General features: G+C 47.0%; 3 protein-coding genes across 3 annotated transcripts in view; 2 read left to right on the forward strand and 1 right to left on the reverse strand.

Annotated features, from left to right (window-relative positions):
* cecr2 (CECR2 histone acetyl-lysine reader) overlaps positions 1–5,795 on the forward strand; it is a 42,910-nt gene extending 37,115 nt beyond the window's left edge. The window contains exons 17-19 of the mRNA XM_086208199.1: positions 579–2,586; positions 2,755–2,825; positions 3,357–5,795. Coding sequence (XP_086064325.1) covers positions 579–2,586; positions 2,755–2,806 — 2,060 coding nt within the window. The 3' untranslated portion in view covers positions 2,807–2,825; positions 3,357–5,795. The remainder of the gene's footprint in view (positions 1–578; positions 2,587–2,754; positions 2,826–3,356) is intronic.
* Positions 5,796–7,029: 1,234 nt separating this feature from the next.
* On the forward strand, positions 7,030–12,997 carry ada2a (adenosine deaminase 2a). The gene is made up of 10 exons (XM_086208200.1): positions 7,030–7,340; positions 7,707–8,021; positions 8,080–8,299; positions 9,533–9,746; positions 9,820–9,947; positions 10,051–10,141; positions 10,278–10,386; positions 11,497–11,654; positions 11,738–11,940; positions 12,023–12,997. Exons 2-10 carry the CDS (start codon positions 7,718–7,720, stop codon positions 12,108–12,110), a joined length of 1,515 nt encoding a protein of 504 aa, XP_086064326.1. The 5' UTR covers positions 7,030–7,340; positions 7,707–7,717; the 3' UTR covers positions 12,111–12,997.
* LOC147258238 (RIB43A-like with coiled-coils protein 2) lies at positions 12,211–15,793 on the reverse strand. The gene is made up of 7 exons (XM_086208201.1): positions 15,574–15,793; positions 15,401–15,482; positions 13,968–14,288; positions 13,764–13,882; positions 13,487–13,639; positions 13,251–13,417; positions 12,211–13,166 (listed from the first exon to the last, which is right to left on the reverse strand). The coding sequence occupies exons 1-7, from the start codon at positions 15,688–15,690 to the stop codon at positions 13,097–13,099; spliced, it is 1,029 nt and encodes a 342-aa protein (XP_086064327.1). The 5' UTR covers positions 15,691–15,793; the 3' UTR covers positions 12,211–13,096.
* Between the last annotated feature and the right edge of the window lie 1,701 nt (positions 15,794–17,494).

The raw sequence follows: 17,494 nt of genomic DNA on the forward strand, positions 1-17,494 counted from the left end.
GTAAAAAAGACATAGCATGTCATCAGGTACACTTCAATGGCAATCCTCAAAATGAGTTTACCTCCACGTTTTACAGGAACAAAACAGGACAGGCCAAATATGTGTTGTTGCAATATTTATGAGTTTGTTTGTTTTTCATTAAATTGGAGGAGTACTACAATAGTCTAATTTCCTTCCATATTCTTTGACCAATTATGGATCTTAAGGTATTATTACTGGGCCTAACTCATATAATGTTGTGCACACATTTGTTCTCGCTCACCTGGGTGACCTCAGTTTAGTCTTACAGGCAGGAAGCAAAGCCTGATGACTCTTTGTAACTCCTTGCTGCTGACAGGTTTCATCTACCTCTTGTTACTGTCAATCATTGCGGCTTGCAAAGATTTTAATGTTACGAGAGGTACACAATTGATGTTGAGAGTAAGGAGCGACAGATAACTATCAGGCTTTGCTTTCTGTCTGTAGGACTCAATTGGGCTTTAAAAAACCTCAAGTAAGACTTCAAGTCTTGTTCTTGTGTAACAGTTGATGAAACCTGAACGCTAACTTACCTGTTGTTGTGTTCTGTGTGTTGACAGGCACATCTGAGAACAAAAACATTTCCAATGAAGCTTCATCATACAAAAACTCTGTTTCAATTAGCCAAGAGCACCCATCCATCCCCAGCCCTCCCAGACCCCACAGTGGGCCAGCAGAGGGAATCCACAGCCCCCGAGCCCCTAACTTGAGAAGATCAGAGGGGACTGTGCCTGAACCAGAACAACTACAGAGTTCAACAGAGCGCCATAAGCGGGAAGTAAATGGCCAGCAACAATTTGCTGGCCGCTGCCCCCCTGAACTCAATGGTGCCACCACTATTTCATCCCATTTCAACACAAGTAACAGCTCCACTGACCCCACTGCTCCTCATCCTCCTCAGCATCCTCAGAGCAGTCCTCAGCAAAAGTATCTACCACCATCGCAGAATACCAGTCTGCAAACGCCAGAGATGAAAATTGCACATCAACAAAGTGAACACCAGCAGAAAGTCCAAAAGCATCAGCAACAACAACATCTGTCTCAGGAAAGTGGGAGTATTCCTCCCCAGCAGATAGCCCAGAACACACGGCACCACAGTTCTCAGTGCCTGCCACCTAATCCTCACGTTCCCCAAAACAGCCCTCCTCAACGTCCAACACAGAACAGCCCCATGCATGGGATGCCACAGAGTGCCACTCAGGGAGCTCAGCCTGGACCCTCTCAGCCAGCCCCTCTCACCTCTCTGCCCCCCAGCCACCCTACCCCCCTATTACCCTCCCAGCCTAGCCCAGCAGACCATGGAGATCGGAGACCCAGTGAACCCACAAGTAGGCCAAACACAGAAGGCACAACTGTTCCTCACCAGCACAACATGATGAAATTTGGGCCTCCAAATGGAATTTATAAGCACCAGTCTTTCAGTCCCAATCCCCATCAAACCCAACATATGAATAGTAACCCTGGTATACAGGCTCAGAGAGGCCCAGCACCTGGTCACAATCCTGCCATGCCTCCTCACTCCCAGGGCCACGTAAATGGAGCCATGGGTCCATACAGCATAGAAAACCCTCAACGCCCACAGTTCAGCCAGGCAACCATGACTAGACCCATGCCTCATTCTGCTCACCACCCTTATAATCAGGCCATCAACCCCCTCCACAATTCTGCTGACCACCCCGCCTTCCACCAGCAAGGAGGAACTGCCTACTCCTACCACATGCCTGGCCAACAGCACCCTCAGGCCCACGCCAACATGTATGCACCTCCTCAGTTCCAGCAGCAGCACTATTATCCCCAACCTCAGGCCAACTGTAGAGGGGGTTATCCTCCAGAGGACTGGCATCAGCCTCACTATCAGCTTTGCCAGCCTATGCCACCCACTGCCTACCTACCTGCAGCCAGCGCCAAAGGCAACAATCAGGTCAAAGACAGCAGTCTGTCTCCAGCAGGCTCTGAGGGTTCAAAGGGTGTTGGTCTGGTGTCCTCTGACCCTATGACTAAAGCAGGGCCACACCCTGGAGGCTCAGAGGACAGGAAATGTGAAAGCAGGGACCAGGCTGGTGCAGGCAGCAGCAGCAGCAGCAGCGATGGCAGCTTACTGAAGCAAAGTCATACTGAGGGAAACCCAGAGCAACCTGAGAGTCCTAAAGAAATCCTGGACCTCGACAGTCATAATGCTGCTGCCCGCCGTCGTAGCACCCTGCAGCCTCAACAGCAGCACCTATCTGTCTCTGCAGCACACATGCCCCCTGGCTTCATGTATGACCCCCGCATCGTGCACCCTGGGATGCAACAAGGTGGGGTCCCTCCATCCCACATGATGCCTCAAGCCCATGGAGTTGGGAATGGAACCCTTTACCCTGGCCAGCGATACCCAGATCTGGGGCGGTTTCCTTCCCAAAGGCCTCACCCACACCTGATGGAGGCTCTTCAGCGGCCCCAGCAGCTCCCCTACTCCCCTGGTCAGGCACGCATGACCATGTACCGACACCCCCGGTCTGGCGGTAATTACCAAGGCATGATGCCCCAGCAGAGAGGCCTTGCACCTGAACACTTCCTGCATCCTGGGTAAAATAATGTAACCTTGCTTCTTAGCTGGGAATCTCAGTTGATATCATCTTCTATGTGTGTGAACCAACATTTGAGCCTCTGTCACTTCTGCATTGGTTGTCAAAATTGTTAAGTTATATAAGTTATGTTAAATATGGTCTTCCTCTTGTTCTTGGCATCTCACAGGCAACAGAGGATGGCTGCGCCAGGCGGCCCGAGCAACAAACAGGGAGTGTGACTGGCGCCACGTGATCAAAGTGAGTGAAATTAGGGGCATTATGCTCACCCCCCGTTCATACTTTTAGTTTGGGTGAACATTAGGAAAGGTTAACGTGATTTAAAGAACACGTGATTCATCTGCTAAAGTGCTTCAATAGAGAATGCATAGAGTTATTCAGGTTTAGCATCCTTGCGGGGTCGTTTCTGTCACATTTCCTTAAAAAAATTAAGTTAATTTTCTGCATCTTGACTACAAACAAGGTGTTTCAAGCAGTTCAAGAGCAGTGTCTTCTGTAGTGGAGCTCTGCTGGTGTTACATGCACCAAAAAAAGCTATGGAACACTACAAAGCAAAAAAAAACAACACAACAACTCTAGAAGAATATGGTTTTCAGAAGTTCCTGTTTATCATCTCCCACAAAAGGATTTTTCTTTACATCTCAGAGGACCAAAACACAGATCCAGTGGTGCAAATTTAGTGCTATTCTGATAAGCCGAGTCAGTGTTTGAGGCCTGGGCATGTTTCATTTCTACATGAGTAACACATTGTTTTTGTTCTCCTCCTTTCAGACTTGATATTATCAAAGAACTGGACAAACCAGTGAGCCGAGTGGAAGAAGACGTGTGCATGCTGACGCACCATCGCAGAGACACGTTACTCCGCATACTCCTGATTGTCTTTCACTGGACAAACATATGGTTCCATTTTGTGTACCAGTGGCCAAGATCCAACCAGGGTGCTAGTAGTATTAAAATAATACTATTTACTTTCATTGAGCCTTGGAGAATGTTTTATGTGATTGCTCTCCAAATAGAGCTCTGGTGTTAGTCCGTGGACCTGGTAGGATTTCACTGACTCGCTCCGTCTGATCAGTTGTCCAATCATGTTTGAGCTTGGATCCTCCAGCAGAAGGGCATCTTTTTAACCACTAGGCCAGCCTGCCGAACACAGGGCACATTGCCTTCAAGAAATCCAGATAGCCTTTTCTGCTCAAAGCAATCGAAGTATGGATGGATTAAAGACCACTGAAGCCTGCCGCCGTGTTTATTGACTGGAGTGCTTGATGGAGCTGTAAATCTACTGACAGAAGCGAGGAAGACTGCTGGAGAAGGGAGGGACTATTGTCTGTCTTGTTTTCTTTTCCAACCATATCTTTAAACTCAGGTATAGAAAAGGAGGTACAATGAGACTGTCACCGTAACCAAGTCGACTCACAGGCCCTGCGCAGTTGCCTTGGTTTTCCTAGTGAATGTATGAGTGAATGTGTTAAGTCAAATGAAGCACAGTAGCTGTAAGATTACTGATGAAAACCGTCCTGAGAGAGGCTCAGCTACTGTCCATCTCCACCCAAACAAGAGTGTGTCTCCAGTTCTGAAGCAAACACTCAGTATATGCATCTTTCAAAGCTGCCTTCATTGGAACGAATGTCTTTGACAAGCAAATGAGGACTAGCAAGGATGGCGCTTTTTTAATCGGACTGTACCAGACTCTGTTATGCACTATGGTTTTATTAGTCTAGACATCCTGGATTTGAGTGGCCTTGGATAGTCTTATTTTTAGTCAATGCTTCTTAACATGTATGTATAAATATATATAGATATATATAGAGGGAGATATTAGTAATCACAACCCTTCACTGTGGAGACTTCCCTCTTGTCCTGAATGAAGGGATTCTCAGATTCTCATGTCCTGCTAGCTGGTATATGTACATACACATCAAACCCTGCCGTGGTGTTTTAAATGTGACACTTCTGCATTCCACCCACAATTTGTAACAGTAGCTCTTGGTTCCTTTTTAAAGTCTCCCTTTTGCATGGTTGCTTCCTCTTCCCCGCCTCAGTGTGGTAAATGTATCCTCAGGGTGTACAGTTGCAGTATACGGGTATTTCTCTCAGAAGTTTGATCAAGGTGCAACACATCGGACTGCATTGGCAGCAAGTTAATCCACCTCGGTTTCATGTGAGAAGATTTATGATTCTGTTTTGATTGATATTAATGATATTTAGCAAAACACACTGTTCTTTCTCTTCAAAGCCGATCAGAAGTGAGATTGAGCTCTCATTCTACATTCCAGTTTATTTGATGTTCTACTGTTGGTGTGGATTTGTAGGTTTTCTCCTCTACTCGATCGTGTTGACTTTGCTCGGGTGAGTCCCACTTGTGCATTGATGGCAGCAAATGAATCTACCTCATCTAGCTAATCTTTGGAGTCCTTCGACTTCCTCTCTTGCCCTGCCAGACACCCACAGCTCAGTAATTTATGACACCCTGATGACTGTTATTTTGGGGTTTATAGATTGATAAATAAGATGCTGACATGTTCCTCATCAGCAGTCAGTTTGGCGCAGCAGGTGTTTTTAACGAGACTTTAATTGAGACATGAATGACGTGCATCATGTTTGAAAGAGGACACAAGACGACGTCTTAATTGTATAAATTGCATGCCTTCCTGCCTACAGGAAACTAGAGTATTCCAGTCTAGAGTCTTTCTTCGGCAGCTTAGACTGCAGATTCCTGATATCCTTAACAAGAGGTACCGAAGGGTTGGTGCTGATTCATCTGAACAAGGATGGCCGAACAGGAAAACACTAGAAGCTGTGAGAGAAGTTTGTCCTGGATAAATTGCTGTTTTGTTCAAATAGGAAGTTATCTTGATATTTAGTGAGCTTCATAGGGCCACTTTGGAGGTAGTGTCTCCACCTGCGCTGTCTGATGTGTAAAGTTGTGTTTTTTAGAGTTTGCAAGGTTGCGATATTGTCTTACGGTGTACAGATTTATGAATGTGTGTGCGTGTGTCTCTGGTGTGCAGCATCGCACCAGCTCCCTGTGAATGATGCGTGTTCAGCTCACTTTTATTCTGCTGTCATCTCTCTGCACTAGTGAAAACCATATAGATTAAATGTGAATCATATTTATTTGCTCTTTTAAGATTTTTTGTACATTTTTGGACTTGTTTTAATATAAATGTGGTGTCCATCTTTTTCCTTGATGTTGCTTTTTTTTTTTTTCACTGTACAGAGTTGTCTTTTACCTCATGACGGCATTGGAAAAAAAAAGACCTGTACGTTTCATTTTAAGTGACGTTTACAAGTTCTCACCTGACTGACATAGATTATTTGGGAAATTGACTGGAGTATTTTCTATATACTGTACATTTCTTAGAAATAAATAATTTTTCTTGAATAAAAGTTTGTTTTAACTGTGAATTAAATAAATACTAGTCGCATCATTGAAACAGCAGATTGATGGTAACTTAATCCCTCCTAATGAAACACTGCCGTAAATGAAGGCACTGAAAACACGGCTGTACCCTTCCATTCCTCGCCATAGTAGTGGGACGTGCATTTGTAATGGTTTCGAGAAACTGAAAGGCTAAAAGTAATGAAATGCAAACAGACAAAACAAGAGACAAAGCATGAATCTATTGGAGCGTCTCACACCATCGCCTTCAATTAGTGCTCTTCCTCTTGATGAACACTCCAGATTGAATGCTGCGTTGTGTGACCCCTCATATTTGCGGGGGTCTGTGACGTGATGTCGGTGAAAGAGGAAGCATCACGCCTCAACAGACTTTCTCCACTGCTTACTCGCGAGTAGGCTATCCTTTTGTGTAGGCGCAGCAAATTGGCAGTGGAAAAAAAATGCAGATGAGGCATGTAATTAAGGTGCTTTATTAAGCCTAATTAAGTTGAATTCTTAAAGGGGGAGAGCAGGACACACACTAGTGAACAAACCTCTTGATAGGACTGCTATGAATTTAGGACTTTTATTTGCAAATCAAGTCAAATAATTTTACAGTTAAATTTGTCTGTATAATATTCCTTTTTAAATGTATTTATACCTTTAACTTCTGCAGTTGTGAGTACATCTTAATTTCTTGTTTGTTATTCCATCCATCACTTGACGTAAGGATTATTCAAAAGAAAAGAAATCACTACAACGAAGCAATAATAGCACCAGAAATTACAACCTCCAAAATAATAAATCCCTTTTTTAAATTTTTTTTTCCTCTTGCACGCAGAATATCAATCTTATCAGTATCGAAGCAAATTTTCTATTAAAAAAAAATATCCTCATCAGATTTGGATATAAAGTTGAGATATCGCGCTCTGCCTCAGCGCCTCTGCCACTGACATCAAGGACGATATTCCCTCATCTCTGTCTTGACGACTATTGTTTACAAATTCATACTCCACCAATCAGATTGTTCCCAGGGGGATGTTTCAGCCAATCACAGAGGAGAGGCGGAGCCAACATGCAGCCTGAGATCACCTTTATGGATGTTGAGGCAGGACCCATCTAGTCGCCTACAGTAGCATTAATCGGTGTTACTCGCCAGTTTGCAGCCTGACTCTGCCGTGACAAAGTAACGTTATTTGATAAGGAGAGCACACCCGTGGCGCCTTCTCCTACCGAGGCCTCCCCGGGTTTTACTCCGCTTTAAAGCGAATCACATCGCCTACAACTGTCGAGCAACTAGCTGTGAATACACTTAATGTGAGGTTGCAGCGTTTCACGTCACTTCGACGCCACATTTGTCGTAAATAAGTAAGGTAATATAATTTTTAATTATTTAGAGTCTCTTTATTGGACCCTTGAACGATGTAACACAAATCACCTCTGTAAGACTCCTGGACTGTTCAACCGAGGCTAACATTAGCAGACTAGCTGGGCTGCTGGTGCGGGCTTCCTCTGATATTATTTACGTAGTCACGGGGGCTGGTGACTGTGTTATTCTAGTCACTCACTCCGAACGTGTGACTCGTACGAAAAGTAGTTCCAGTAATGGGGGTTGGGTTGAGGTCCCTGGGGGAATCTGGCTCACTGGAACCGTTCCGCTGGTGTCGGAGTCACCACTTGTGACTTGAGAAGGAAGTCCAGGCTTCGAACCTCACCGTGTGTTGTCTTTCATTTGTTAGATTTGGAAATCATGGCGGTGGAGCTGCTGCGCCCCCATGCGGCGGTGGCCTGTCTGCTCCTCTGCTGTGTAACAGGTGGTGTGTCCATGCCGGACCCCGGGCTGAGAGAGGCCCTCATACAGCTGGAGGCCTCCATGCAGACCGGGGGCAAGATGGTGCTGAGTAACTCTGAGCAGCGGCTGGATGCTCGACTGTTCAAGATGAAGCAGGAGGAGGTGGCCAGAGTGGACTTTCCTCCCGCCATGCACTTCTTCAAGGCTCGGCACCTCATCAGGACCAGCCCGATCTTCAGCCTGCTGCAGAACATGCCTAAAGGTAAGGCCAGTATTTGGTTTTTCAGATGTGACACGATTTTAATGCGGTTTGGTTTCAGGTGGAGCTCTCCACGTCCATGACTTCTCCATGGTCGATGTGGACTGGCTAGTGAGGAACGTGACTTATCGGCCACACTGCTACATGTGTGTCACCGAAAACCAGTCCATCAGGTTCATCTTCTCGTCCCGATCACCCCAAACGATACCACAGTGTTCCCCCTGGGACCTGCTGGAGAACCTCAGGGCCAAGTTGATCAACACCACTGATCTGGACCACAGGTGAGGTTTCCGTCCGATGTAGGAGTCGACCCACTGTGGTCAAATTGGTATTTTTGTCTATTTCTGTATTGCGAACAAATTGAGTTTTTTTTTTTTTTACTTCTTCCGTGAAACTTAATATCTGTGACTGTGAACGAGGAAGTTATGCTTTCATTGGTTTTGATGCTGGTACGGTTGTGGCTGCTCACAGAATTACACAGAAAAAGTCCTCGCCGATCATCCCAGCCGCGGTGTGGCGTGAAGTGTTGGCCAAAGAACGGCTTACAAACAGGAACAGGCGCGGTTTGATGCAGCACCTCAAACACTCCAGCCAATAAAACAAAATGTCTGTTAATTGTGCTAAGACACTGGTTCCCCACGGGTGGACGTGTAGGACCCCCGGGTGTCTGGTAAATCTCTGAGGACAGATCACCAACTGCCAGATGGAGATACTCACTGCTTCACTATCAGATGATGGGGCTCAGCCTCAGACGGCCTCCACGCTGCTGGTTGTGTTCTACTTTTAGAGCCACGCCCCTTCGCCGAGACAGACCTGGGCGGACACATCTGGACCAGGACTCACCCCCCGCTACTCTAAGAGTCTTTCAGGGAGATGCAGTCGCACAACTAGACCGGTTGTGGTTGGACAACACTGTAACGCTCCTGGCGGTCTGCCAGCAAGCTACAGCACTTCATGGTCCATTCAACTGCACCTCATAAACTTCTGAGTCTGTTCTAAAGGAGAAACGGCACAGTTTATATGTTTGTCATTTTCCATGTTCGACACGTGTTGATCTATGAAGCGATGCTTTCTATATTGTTGTCAGACTCATGGATTAGGAATCTCAGTCTGCTGGTGGTACATACAAACACTGTTCAGACTCAAAAGGTGGGATCGCAGGGCTCAGGTTTCAAATGATCCTTCTCAAACATGGGCACATTGTCCTCGATGGAGGTCTCGCCTCGACAGAGCACCCTCCTGGTTTTACCCGCACAAAGGTGATGGTAAGGAGGTATCGGGACCTGTTTTGTACCGCGTTCCAGAGAGTGAAGGTGACTCATTCAGATTCAGATTCAGATCTGAATCTGAATGAGTCACCTTCACTCATTGCACTCTGCTGATGAAGAGGAGTTTCCTCTCGAACACACGGCCCCTAATGAAGATGAAGAGAACGTCAGTGAAGCAGTGCTCGGGCTCATTTCAGTCTCAGCAGTGGTGGGTTGACTCTAATGATCATGTATTTACACTCTCAGCATCATGGGGAACCTGACGCTCTTCACTGCTCGGGATCCAGACGCGCTCTACCCCAGCCAGGATGTGGTTTGGGATCGGTTTGAACAGGCCTTCAAGGCAGTGTGGGGTCTGGTCACGTATGCGCCAGTGTTCAGAGACTATTACTACCAGGGTCTCACCCAGTTGCACTCAGACAACGTCATGTATCTGGAGCTACGGGCTTTACTCCCCCAGGTAGAGGTCTTCATGGCGCCCTTTCATGTTCTCGCGTGTTCTGATTTCTTATCACAGTCTTGTTCACTCTCAGATATACGAGTTAGATGGCAGCACTCATGACCGAGCCTGGACTCTGAAAACCTACCAGGACGTCACCAGACGGTTCACAGCCGCCCACCCGGACTTCTTTGGAGCAAGAATCATCTTCACGGTTCACAGGTGCCCTGCTTCCTGTTAACAGATCTGACCGTTCAGGCCAAGTTGATGCTGCTTCTGTTCTGGCTATCAAGCCTGAGCGTGTTGAAATGATCACGTGTTTCAGGGGAGTGAACACATCCGTGATGGCTGAAGTTGTGGAGGAGGCCATGAAGCTGCAGGCGGACTTCCCAGATATCCTGGCAGGTTTTGACCTGGTGAGGAACCACACACTGGAATACTGACGGACAATGTGGAGACTGGAACAATAACGGCTCCAAATCACATCTGCTGTCAATGTTTGCAATGCAAGTGTCTCTCTCTCTCTCTCCCCCTCCCTCCCTCCCTGTGCAGGTGGGCCGAGAGGACAGAGGCAGACCCCTGTGGTACTTCAGAGATGCCTTGTCACTGCCAGGAGAGCGAGGGGTGACCCTCCCCTTCTTTTTCCATGCAGGAGAGACTGGTGAGAACAGTGGATGCTGTGTGAGACTTGCGTCATCAACAGTACCAGCACCAATGACTCCGTCCAGCTGTTGACATGATGAGGCTTAGAGATGATCTGCTTGTGCGCACACATGCATGATAAGTAGCTGCTTCTGAAAATCTGACAAATACTCTTCTGTTGGCGTGACGTGTCAGGCTGATTCAGTGTGATGCAAATACTTTTACGTTTAAAAAAAAAACACCTACTCTTCTCATTGAAAAAGCATGACATCCATCCATCCATCCATTTTGTACTGCTTATCCTATTAAGGGTCACGGGGGTGTGTGGGGGGTGGAGCCTATCCCAGCAGCCTTCCCCCTGGACAGGTCACCAGTCCATGGCAGGGCCAACACATAGAGGCAGACAACCATTGGCTCTCACCGTCATACCTACGGTCAATTTAGAGAATCAATCAGCCTCATCCCCATTTGCATGTGTACTTGCCCAAGTACAGCAGTTAAACATGCAAAATTAAAAATATTTTTATAATATATATGTAATGTAACGGCCGGCACGGTGGAGCAGTGGTCCTCACTGGAGCCTCACAGCAAGAAGGTTCCAGGTTTGAGCTCCGGCTGGAGCACGGGGTCTTTCTGTGTGGAGTCTCCATGTTCTCCCTGTTCCTGCTGGGTTCTCTCTGGTACTCCAGCTTCCTCCACAGTCCAAAGACATCAAGAGGGACCAGGTTAATCCAGACTCTAAATTGACTGTAGGCGTGACTGGGAGAGCCAATGGTTGTCTGTCTATATGTGTTGGCCCTGCCATGGACTGGTGACCTGTCCAGGGTGAAGGCTGCTGGGATAGGCTCCACCCCTGAGACCCTTAACAGGATAAGAGGTAGAAAATGGATGGATGGATGGAACTGCTGTACTCAAGATGTGTCCAACTTCTCATATGTATCACTGCTGTCAATCATTATTTACGGTCAGATCTTTCATGTTTCATGGTTATACTGATGACAGACAGACAGACGCACGCACGCACACACACACACACATACTGGAACACTGCGGCCAGTTCAAGAGTCCAGGTAGGATTAGGAGGATCCACTGATGGGTCACTCCGGTGATGTACGTGTGCCCTGTGTAGATCTGGAAGGCACAGAGGTGGACCAGAACTTGTTGGACGCTCTTCTGTTGAACACCTCACGGATTGGTCATGGCTTCGCAATGGTTCGCCACCCAGTGGCCCGAGATCTATCCAGGAAGAGAGGGGTGGCTGTGGAGGTGTGTCCCATCTCCAACCAGGTATACACACCTCTCTGCTAGACCACATTAGCAGGTGACAGCGAAGGCTTCTTTTAACATGGTGTCTCTTTTGTGTCATGGAGGTGTTGAAGCTGGTCAGTGATTTGCGAAACCACCCAGCAGCGGTGCTCATGGCAGAGAACCACCCAGTGGTCATTAGTTCAGATGACCCGGCCATGTTTGGTGCCTCGGGCCTCTCCTACGACTTCTATGAGGCTTTTGTGGGCTTTGGTGGGATCCGATCCCACCTGGGTTCCCTCAAACAGCTGGCGATAAACTCTATTAAGTGAGTTCATCGGAGGTGTGTTACACCGGAGCTCTGCTGGAGACCCGTCACTGACATCTCCCTCCCTCTCCTCGTCTCTCAGGTACAGCTCCCTGGACCCACGGCAGCAGGAGAGAGCTCTGGCTCTGTGGCAGACCAGATGGGACAAGTTTGTGTCTGAAAATATTTAATGGAAGGAAAACTGACAATGTTGAAATGTTGTCAGCGTTTCCTTTGAGGACAGAAGACTTGATGGCATGTGAATTATACATGCAAACCGAACTTAACAGGACTGTGGTTGAAACAACAAAACCAGTTTTATTTAGGCTTCTGCAACAAACAGACACTCTTGCACAAGACTCATAATTTTCATGCAGTTGGCGGTTACATGAAACAGTTTTACAAATCAGTCTCAAGCAACGCATTTGATGTAATAATGTTCTTTTCCCTGAGATGAAAGTTCCATTTGAACAGTTTTCTCACCGGATTACACAGTGAGTCGATTCATTGAAGCTACATTTTCTTGGGGCCGTTCGTGAAGCTGAAATGATGCCACATCATCACCTGGCACATTGTCAGTGTTACCATTGGTTGTTGCATGTAGTTTTGTGGTGGTTGAGTCTCAGGTGTGTTTGCTTGCTGTAAAGCCGCCCTTCACCAACACCGTGGAGTCCTACTGGTAGCACGAGCTCCGTACGCCGACATGGAGGGACTTTACTTGAATACACAGAAGGGAAGACGTGGCTTCAGGTTGTTGGTCTGTTTGAGTTCATTTGCACTCTAAAGATTCACGATTCAGGGGGACGTTACCAGGTGCTTAAACTGTGAGTTTGTTCTTTGCAATCTTGTAGGCTGCTTGTCAGAATGAGTGTGGAGCTTGACGAACATTTTATTTTCAGGTTTATTTATAGGTTCTCTACTTGAATGTAGTTCCTTAGATTTTCAGCTGCCTCTGAGTGAAGTTGATCTTTTATCATCTGTGTGGAACTGCCAGTGAAACCAAAGTTCTCAGAATCACAGTCAAAAGGGTAAAGCTGCCTGGACTCATTTGGAAGTCATTAAAATCAAATAATAATTTACATCTGCGTGTCTCTTAATTTGCTCCTTGTGTTGTGGGTCCTCCTGTTACCAGCGCCACGACTGCACAGGCTCAGTCAACAGTGCTGTGTGTCGTCCATCAACGGCTGCAAGTGTTGAACTTTGAGAAGAAGCTGTCGTCGATGCGCCCCCTTTCAAGGTCCGGTTGCCTTGAAAATGACATCAAGTAACAAAGGATCAGTGAGAGAATAATCCAACAAACTCAGTGTCCGATCAAATCAAACGTTACTTACCGTTGTTTCCTTGATTCAGCCAGTTGGATGTTGGCACTGTCCAGCTGGCGTCTCAGCTGCTTCCTAAGTCGTTCTTCCTGGCGCTCTTTTAACAGAACTGTGCGTGCTGAGGCCGAGGTCATATGATGAAAATGCTCCTGTTGCTTCCTCCTCTCTAATTCCATCCTCTACACACAGAAAGAGAACCTTCATTTGGGCAGCATGCTTGGTCTGAATGTCATTTGCTCCTCTTTTACCTTTTTCTCTTCAATTTGATGTTTCTGGAACTGGGTGACTTGCTGCAAGCTCTCTGGAGGAGCCTTCCTATTGCTGATGTGACAGAGACCAGGGACTCCCACCTTGCTGGGGAAAGGTTTTTCCTCCTTGTCCATCTGCTTCTTCTCCTCAGCCTTTAACATCCAAGCACAGCGACAGGGTGGAGGGGACAAAATGGTGATTGTTAGCAGTACTGGAATCAAGCAGTTAAAGAGCACCTTCGTGCTCGTGGTCACGGTGGAGGTGAGAGCCACTTACCATGGCACGATTGCACTTTGTAGCAGCAACTGCTGCTGCTCTCCTCTTCTCCATCTCCATCTTCTGAAGCTGCAGCGCTCTGTTGTCCGTGTCTACTCTGCTGCGGTCGTAGTGCAGCCCTGGGGGGAGGTGGAGGAGATGAGCAAAGTTCGTGTTCCATGTGTGTGAAGTGTGTATCGTGCACAAATATCAGCTGATGCCTACTTTCCAGCTCCTGTTGCTGTTTTTCTGCTGCTTGCTCTCTCTGCTGCTGGATGAGCCACTCCCTCAGCTGCTCTCTCTGTCTCTGCTGTCTGTCCTCGTGGTGGGGGTCCTCTCCCACCAGGCCAGGAATCATCATCTGTGCATCTCTTGCCTTTTGATTCTTCAGGCGGTCCGGGTCGTTCAGGTCGAACTCCCGCCGGCTCTGAGGTTGCTGGTACTGTTGCCGGTAGCTGACAACTGCTTTTTCCATCGCACGTCTCTCCTTCACTTGCTGGTTCTGGAGAAGGCAAGCTAGTTTGCTAGTATTTAGCATTTTAGCAACTATAAATGGAAACACACACACACACCTGATAAGAAACACAGAACTGACCAATCATACAATACAGTTAGATCTTAGCACAGGTTTCCTCCAGACCAGGTCTACATCCCACTCTTTCTGATGCCACACACCCAACAATTCTCCCTAAAGCTTAGAGAAGCAAGCTTGTGACCAGAGGGTCAACAGCTCTAGGCTCTAGGCTGCCAGGATGAATCTGGGTGAGGAAAATGAGGAGGTGCCCTCTGTCATCATCAGCACCGACGCGCCCTTGAGCAAGAACCTGAAGCCCAACTGCTCCAGAGGAGCAGCTCAGTATCCAGCAGATTGATGGCAACTTGATAAAACAACATTAGAAATGGTTAGTTAATGCATAGTTAGTACTGTGGAGGCATCACCTTAGTATCATTAAAATGTGGTTAATATACCAGGTGCAGGGATCCAGAGTGGTGACTCTGGGATTACACCTGAACAGACTGGATGCACACGGCAGGGTCAAGGCACTGAAACTCAAATAAGAAGGAATCCACCAAGAATCAGGACGAGACCAGCTCAGCTGCAGCAAATCCAGACTGAAGATGCGGAGGACGAACTGCAACACCCGTGGACTCTGGTCACAAAGCAGTGACATAGGAACCAGGCCTTCAGTGTCACGGGGTTGCCACCACGAGAGCACAGTAGGCGGTCGATGGGTCACACGCAAGAGCGACGTGGATGGATCAGATGAACACAAGGTCAGATCGTAGGAAAAGGCTACAGTTACGTTCAGGGAGGAGACTACGAGGACGCTGACGCTGCATGTACTGGGCAGGTTCCCAAATTTACATAAACATGGTGGAAGGTTACAGGGAACAGAGTCAAGGGTTTCCACATCTCGGCTCAACATGCGTTCATCAACGCTCAGCGGCTTGGGATGCTTGGCTGGTAAACTACAAGTTCACCAGTAGTACATATAAGTACAGAAAATACAACTCAAGCACAAGCCAGCTGCTTACGACAATGTGTGTTTTGTACTTTAAAATACTTGCAGTGAGACTCACGAGTTTCCTCACGTCATAAAAACACGTGAGGGCGGCGACGCTTTAATCTCCGTGATTGATGTCTTTTACAAGCTCACCGTCAACGATTTGTTCCTCTCTTTCTGCCTCTTTCTGTTTCTTCTTTTCCTCCACCTGCATGTCGAGACCTTTCCTGTCAACCTACAGACAGAACAGTCGAGGCAGCCCGTCATCAAAACACCATGTTAGCGGAGCATCATCTGTTCTGTGGTTGTCGTCGTCCTCTGCTCACCCCAACAGTTCTGGTTGTGTCGTTGAAGACCCGCTCTCGTCGAGCGGCCTCCTCGCTTCTCTTCGTCTCCAGACGGGTTCTGGCCAGTCGTTCCGACGGCAACTCCGCCTTCAGCATTTTCAATGACAATTTGTGTTTTTGCTCTGAAACTGGAAAGTCTGTAGGACTCTCGAGACGCTCGTATTTTAAACACGCGGGTTGCTAGGTAACCAGACTTTCGTCAACCTTCGTAACCTTTCGGTTCTCACCGGAACGTTCAACGTCACAGAACCGAATCCAAAATAATCAGAACGACATAATCCTCAAGGAGGGTTTATTGCTCGACTGCCCCCCCCCTTTTTAAAATAAATAAACACATAAATAAAGATAAACTGAACTATAAGTAACATAATTCCGCGAAAGAACTCTACCTCCACGTCTGAATAACTATCGCGGGTAAAGTGGAGGAGACTGAATCCGGTGTATTAGATTAAAAACATCCTTAGGCCTAAATAAGCAAGGGTGAAGGCAGCGTTTTTGTTTTGTTTTTAAATTACAATATTAAAAATTAATCTCCTCAGAGTGGTGTAATCAAAAATCTCTCTGCATCAAAGTCTTATCGCCTTCACATCCTCTTTCAGAGGCTCTGACAACATCTGTGTCTTAAACCTCGAGAACTCACGTCGTTTCCTGCTTTTCAAAGCGTCTTGCTGCTGAATATTCTGCTCATCTCTGTTCATAATGTTGCTTTTGTGTTTGAAGATCAGAGGCTCTGGTCCTCTTTTACCAGCGTAATCCTCATGGACACGTCAACAAGTCCATCACAGAATTGTGTTTTTAAGAGGGAACTTCTTGCCAGAGTGTGTTTGAAGAAAAGAATCCCTACTGAATGCAGTCAGCAAGGATCATCTCCACCAGGTAGCCTGGAGCAACAGTTCTAGGGAGCTGTAGAGCAGTCAGCGCTGGCCAGGGCGTCTCTGAGCCCATTAGTTTGTTCATGAGCAAAATTAGGAACATCCTGAAAATATGGCCGAGCGATGGCTCACCAGATACGACGGGCCAATATTTCTTAATACAATTCTTAATTTGGAGTGAAACAGTAGGCTGCACACACCAGTGTGTGAGAGAGCCCGGTTTGGAACTTTACACATTGTTTTCTGTCTGTTTTTTTCAACAGACAAATCAATCATGTTGGTTCAATCATCTATATTGTTTTGGTTTTTTTTTAAAGCTGAATCTTGCAAAAAATTCAGGGACACTCACCACTGCAGATTTGTCGTGTGCCCGTACACATTCATCCATGTTCTATCCCACAAATTGGACACGAGCAAATGTATTCATTCATTCAATTACATTAATGCACCTGGTCTGGACCTGGACCCTGGCCCCTCATTAAAAGGAACAAGACTCTGGGAGTGATGAAATTGTTCATTTTGCTAAGGAAGGGTCCTAACTGAGTGACGTGGAGCAGAAGTGTGTGTGTGTGTGTGTGTGTGTGTGTGTGTGTGTGTGTGTGTGTGTGTGTGTGTCCACCATGATAGGAGCTGCTCCACTTTTCCAAAATACTTCAAAAAGGAGTACATATGCTTCCTGTGTTAGCTCCTTTAACAAGGGTCCTGAAGGGAGAGGAGATAATGCTGTCCCACAATCCCTTGCAGCAGCAACTCTGATTGCGACCCACCACTCAGCAGATCATATTTACTCTCCAGCTATGATTTATTCAACCTTTTTGAGAAAAGAGCATCAACAAATGGGCTGCACAGTGGTGCAGTGGTCAGCACTGTCACCTTACAACAAGAAGGTTCCGGGTTCGAGTCCCAGCTCGGGCGCAGGATCTTTCTGTGTGAGTCTCCATGTTCTCTCCGTGTCTGTGTGGGTTCTCTCTGGTACTCCAGCTTCCTCCCACAGTCCAAAGACATCAATTTGGGGACTAGGCTGATTG

This window comes from Aulostomus chinensis, chromosome 7, assembly GCF_037954235.1.
Source record: "Aulostomus chinensis isolate RoL2024-O1b breed Wild chromosome 7, RoL_Achi_v1.0, whole genome shotgun sequence".
Classification (NCBI taxonomy): domain Eukaryota; kingdom Metazoa; phylum Chordata; class Actinopteri; order Syngnathiformes; family Aulostomidae; genus Aulostomus; species Aulostomus chinensis.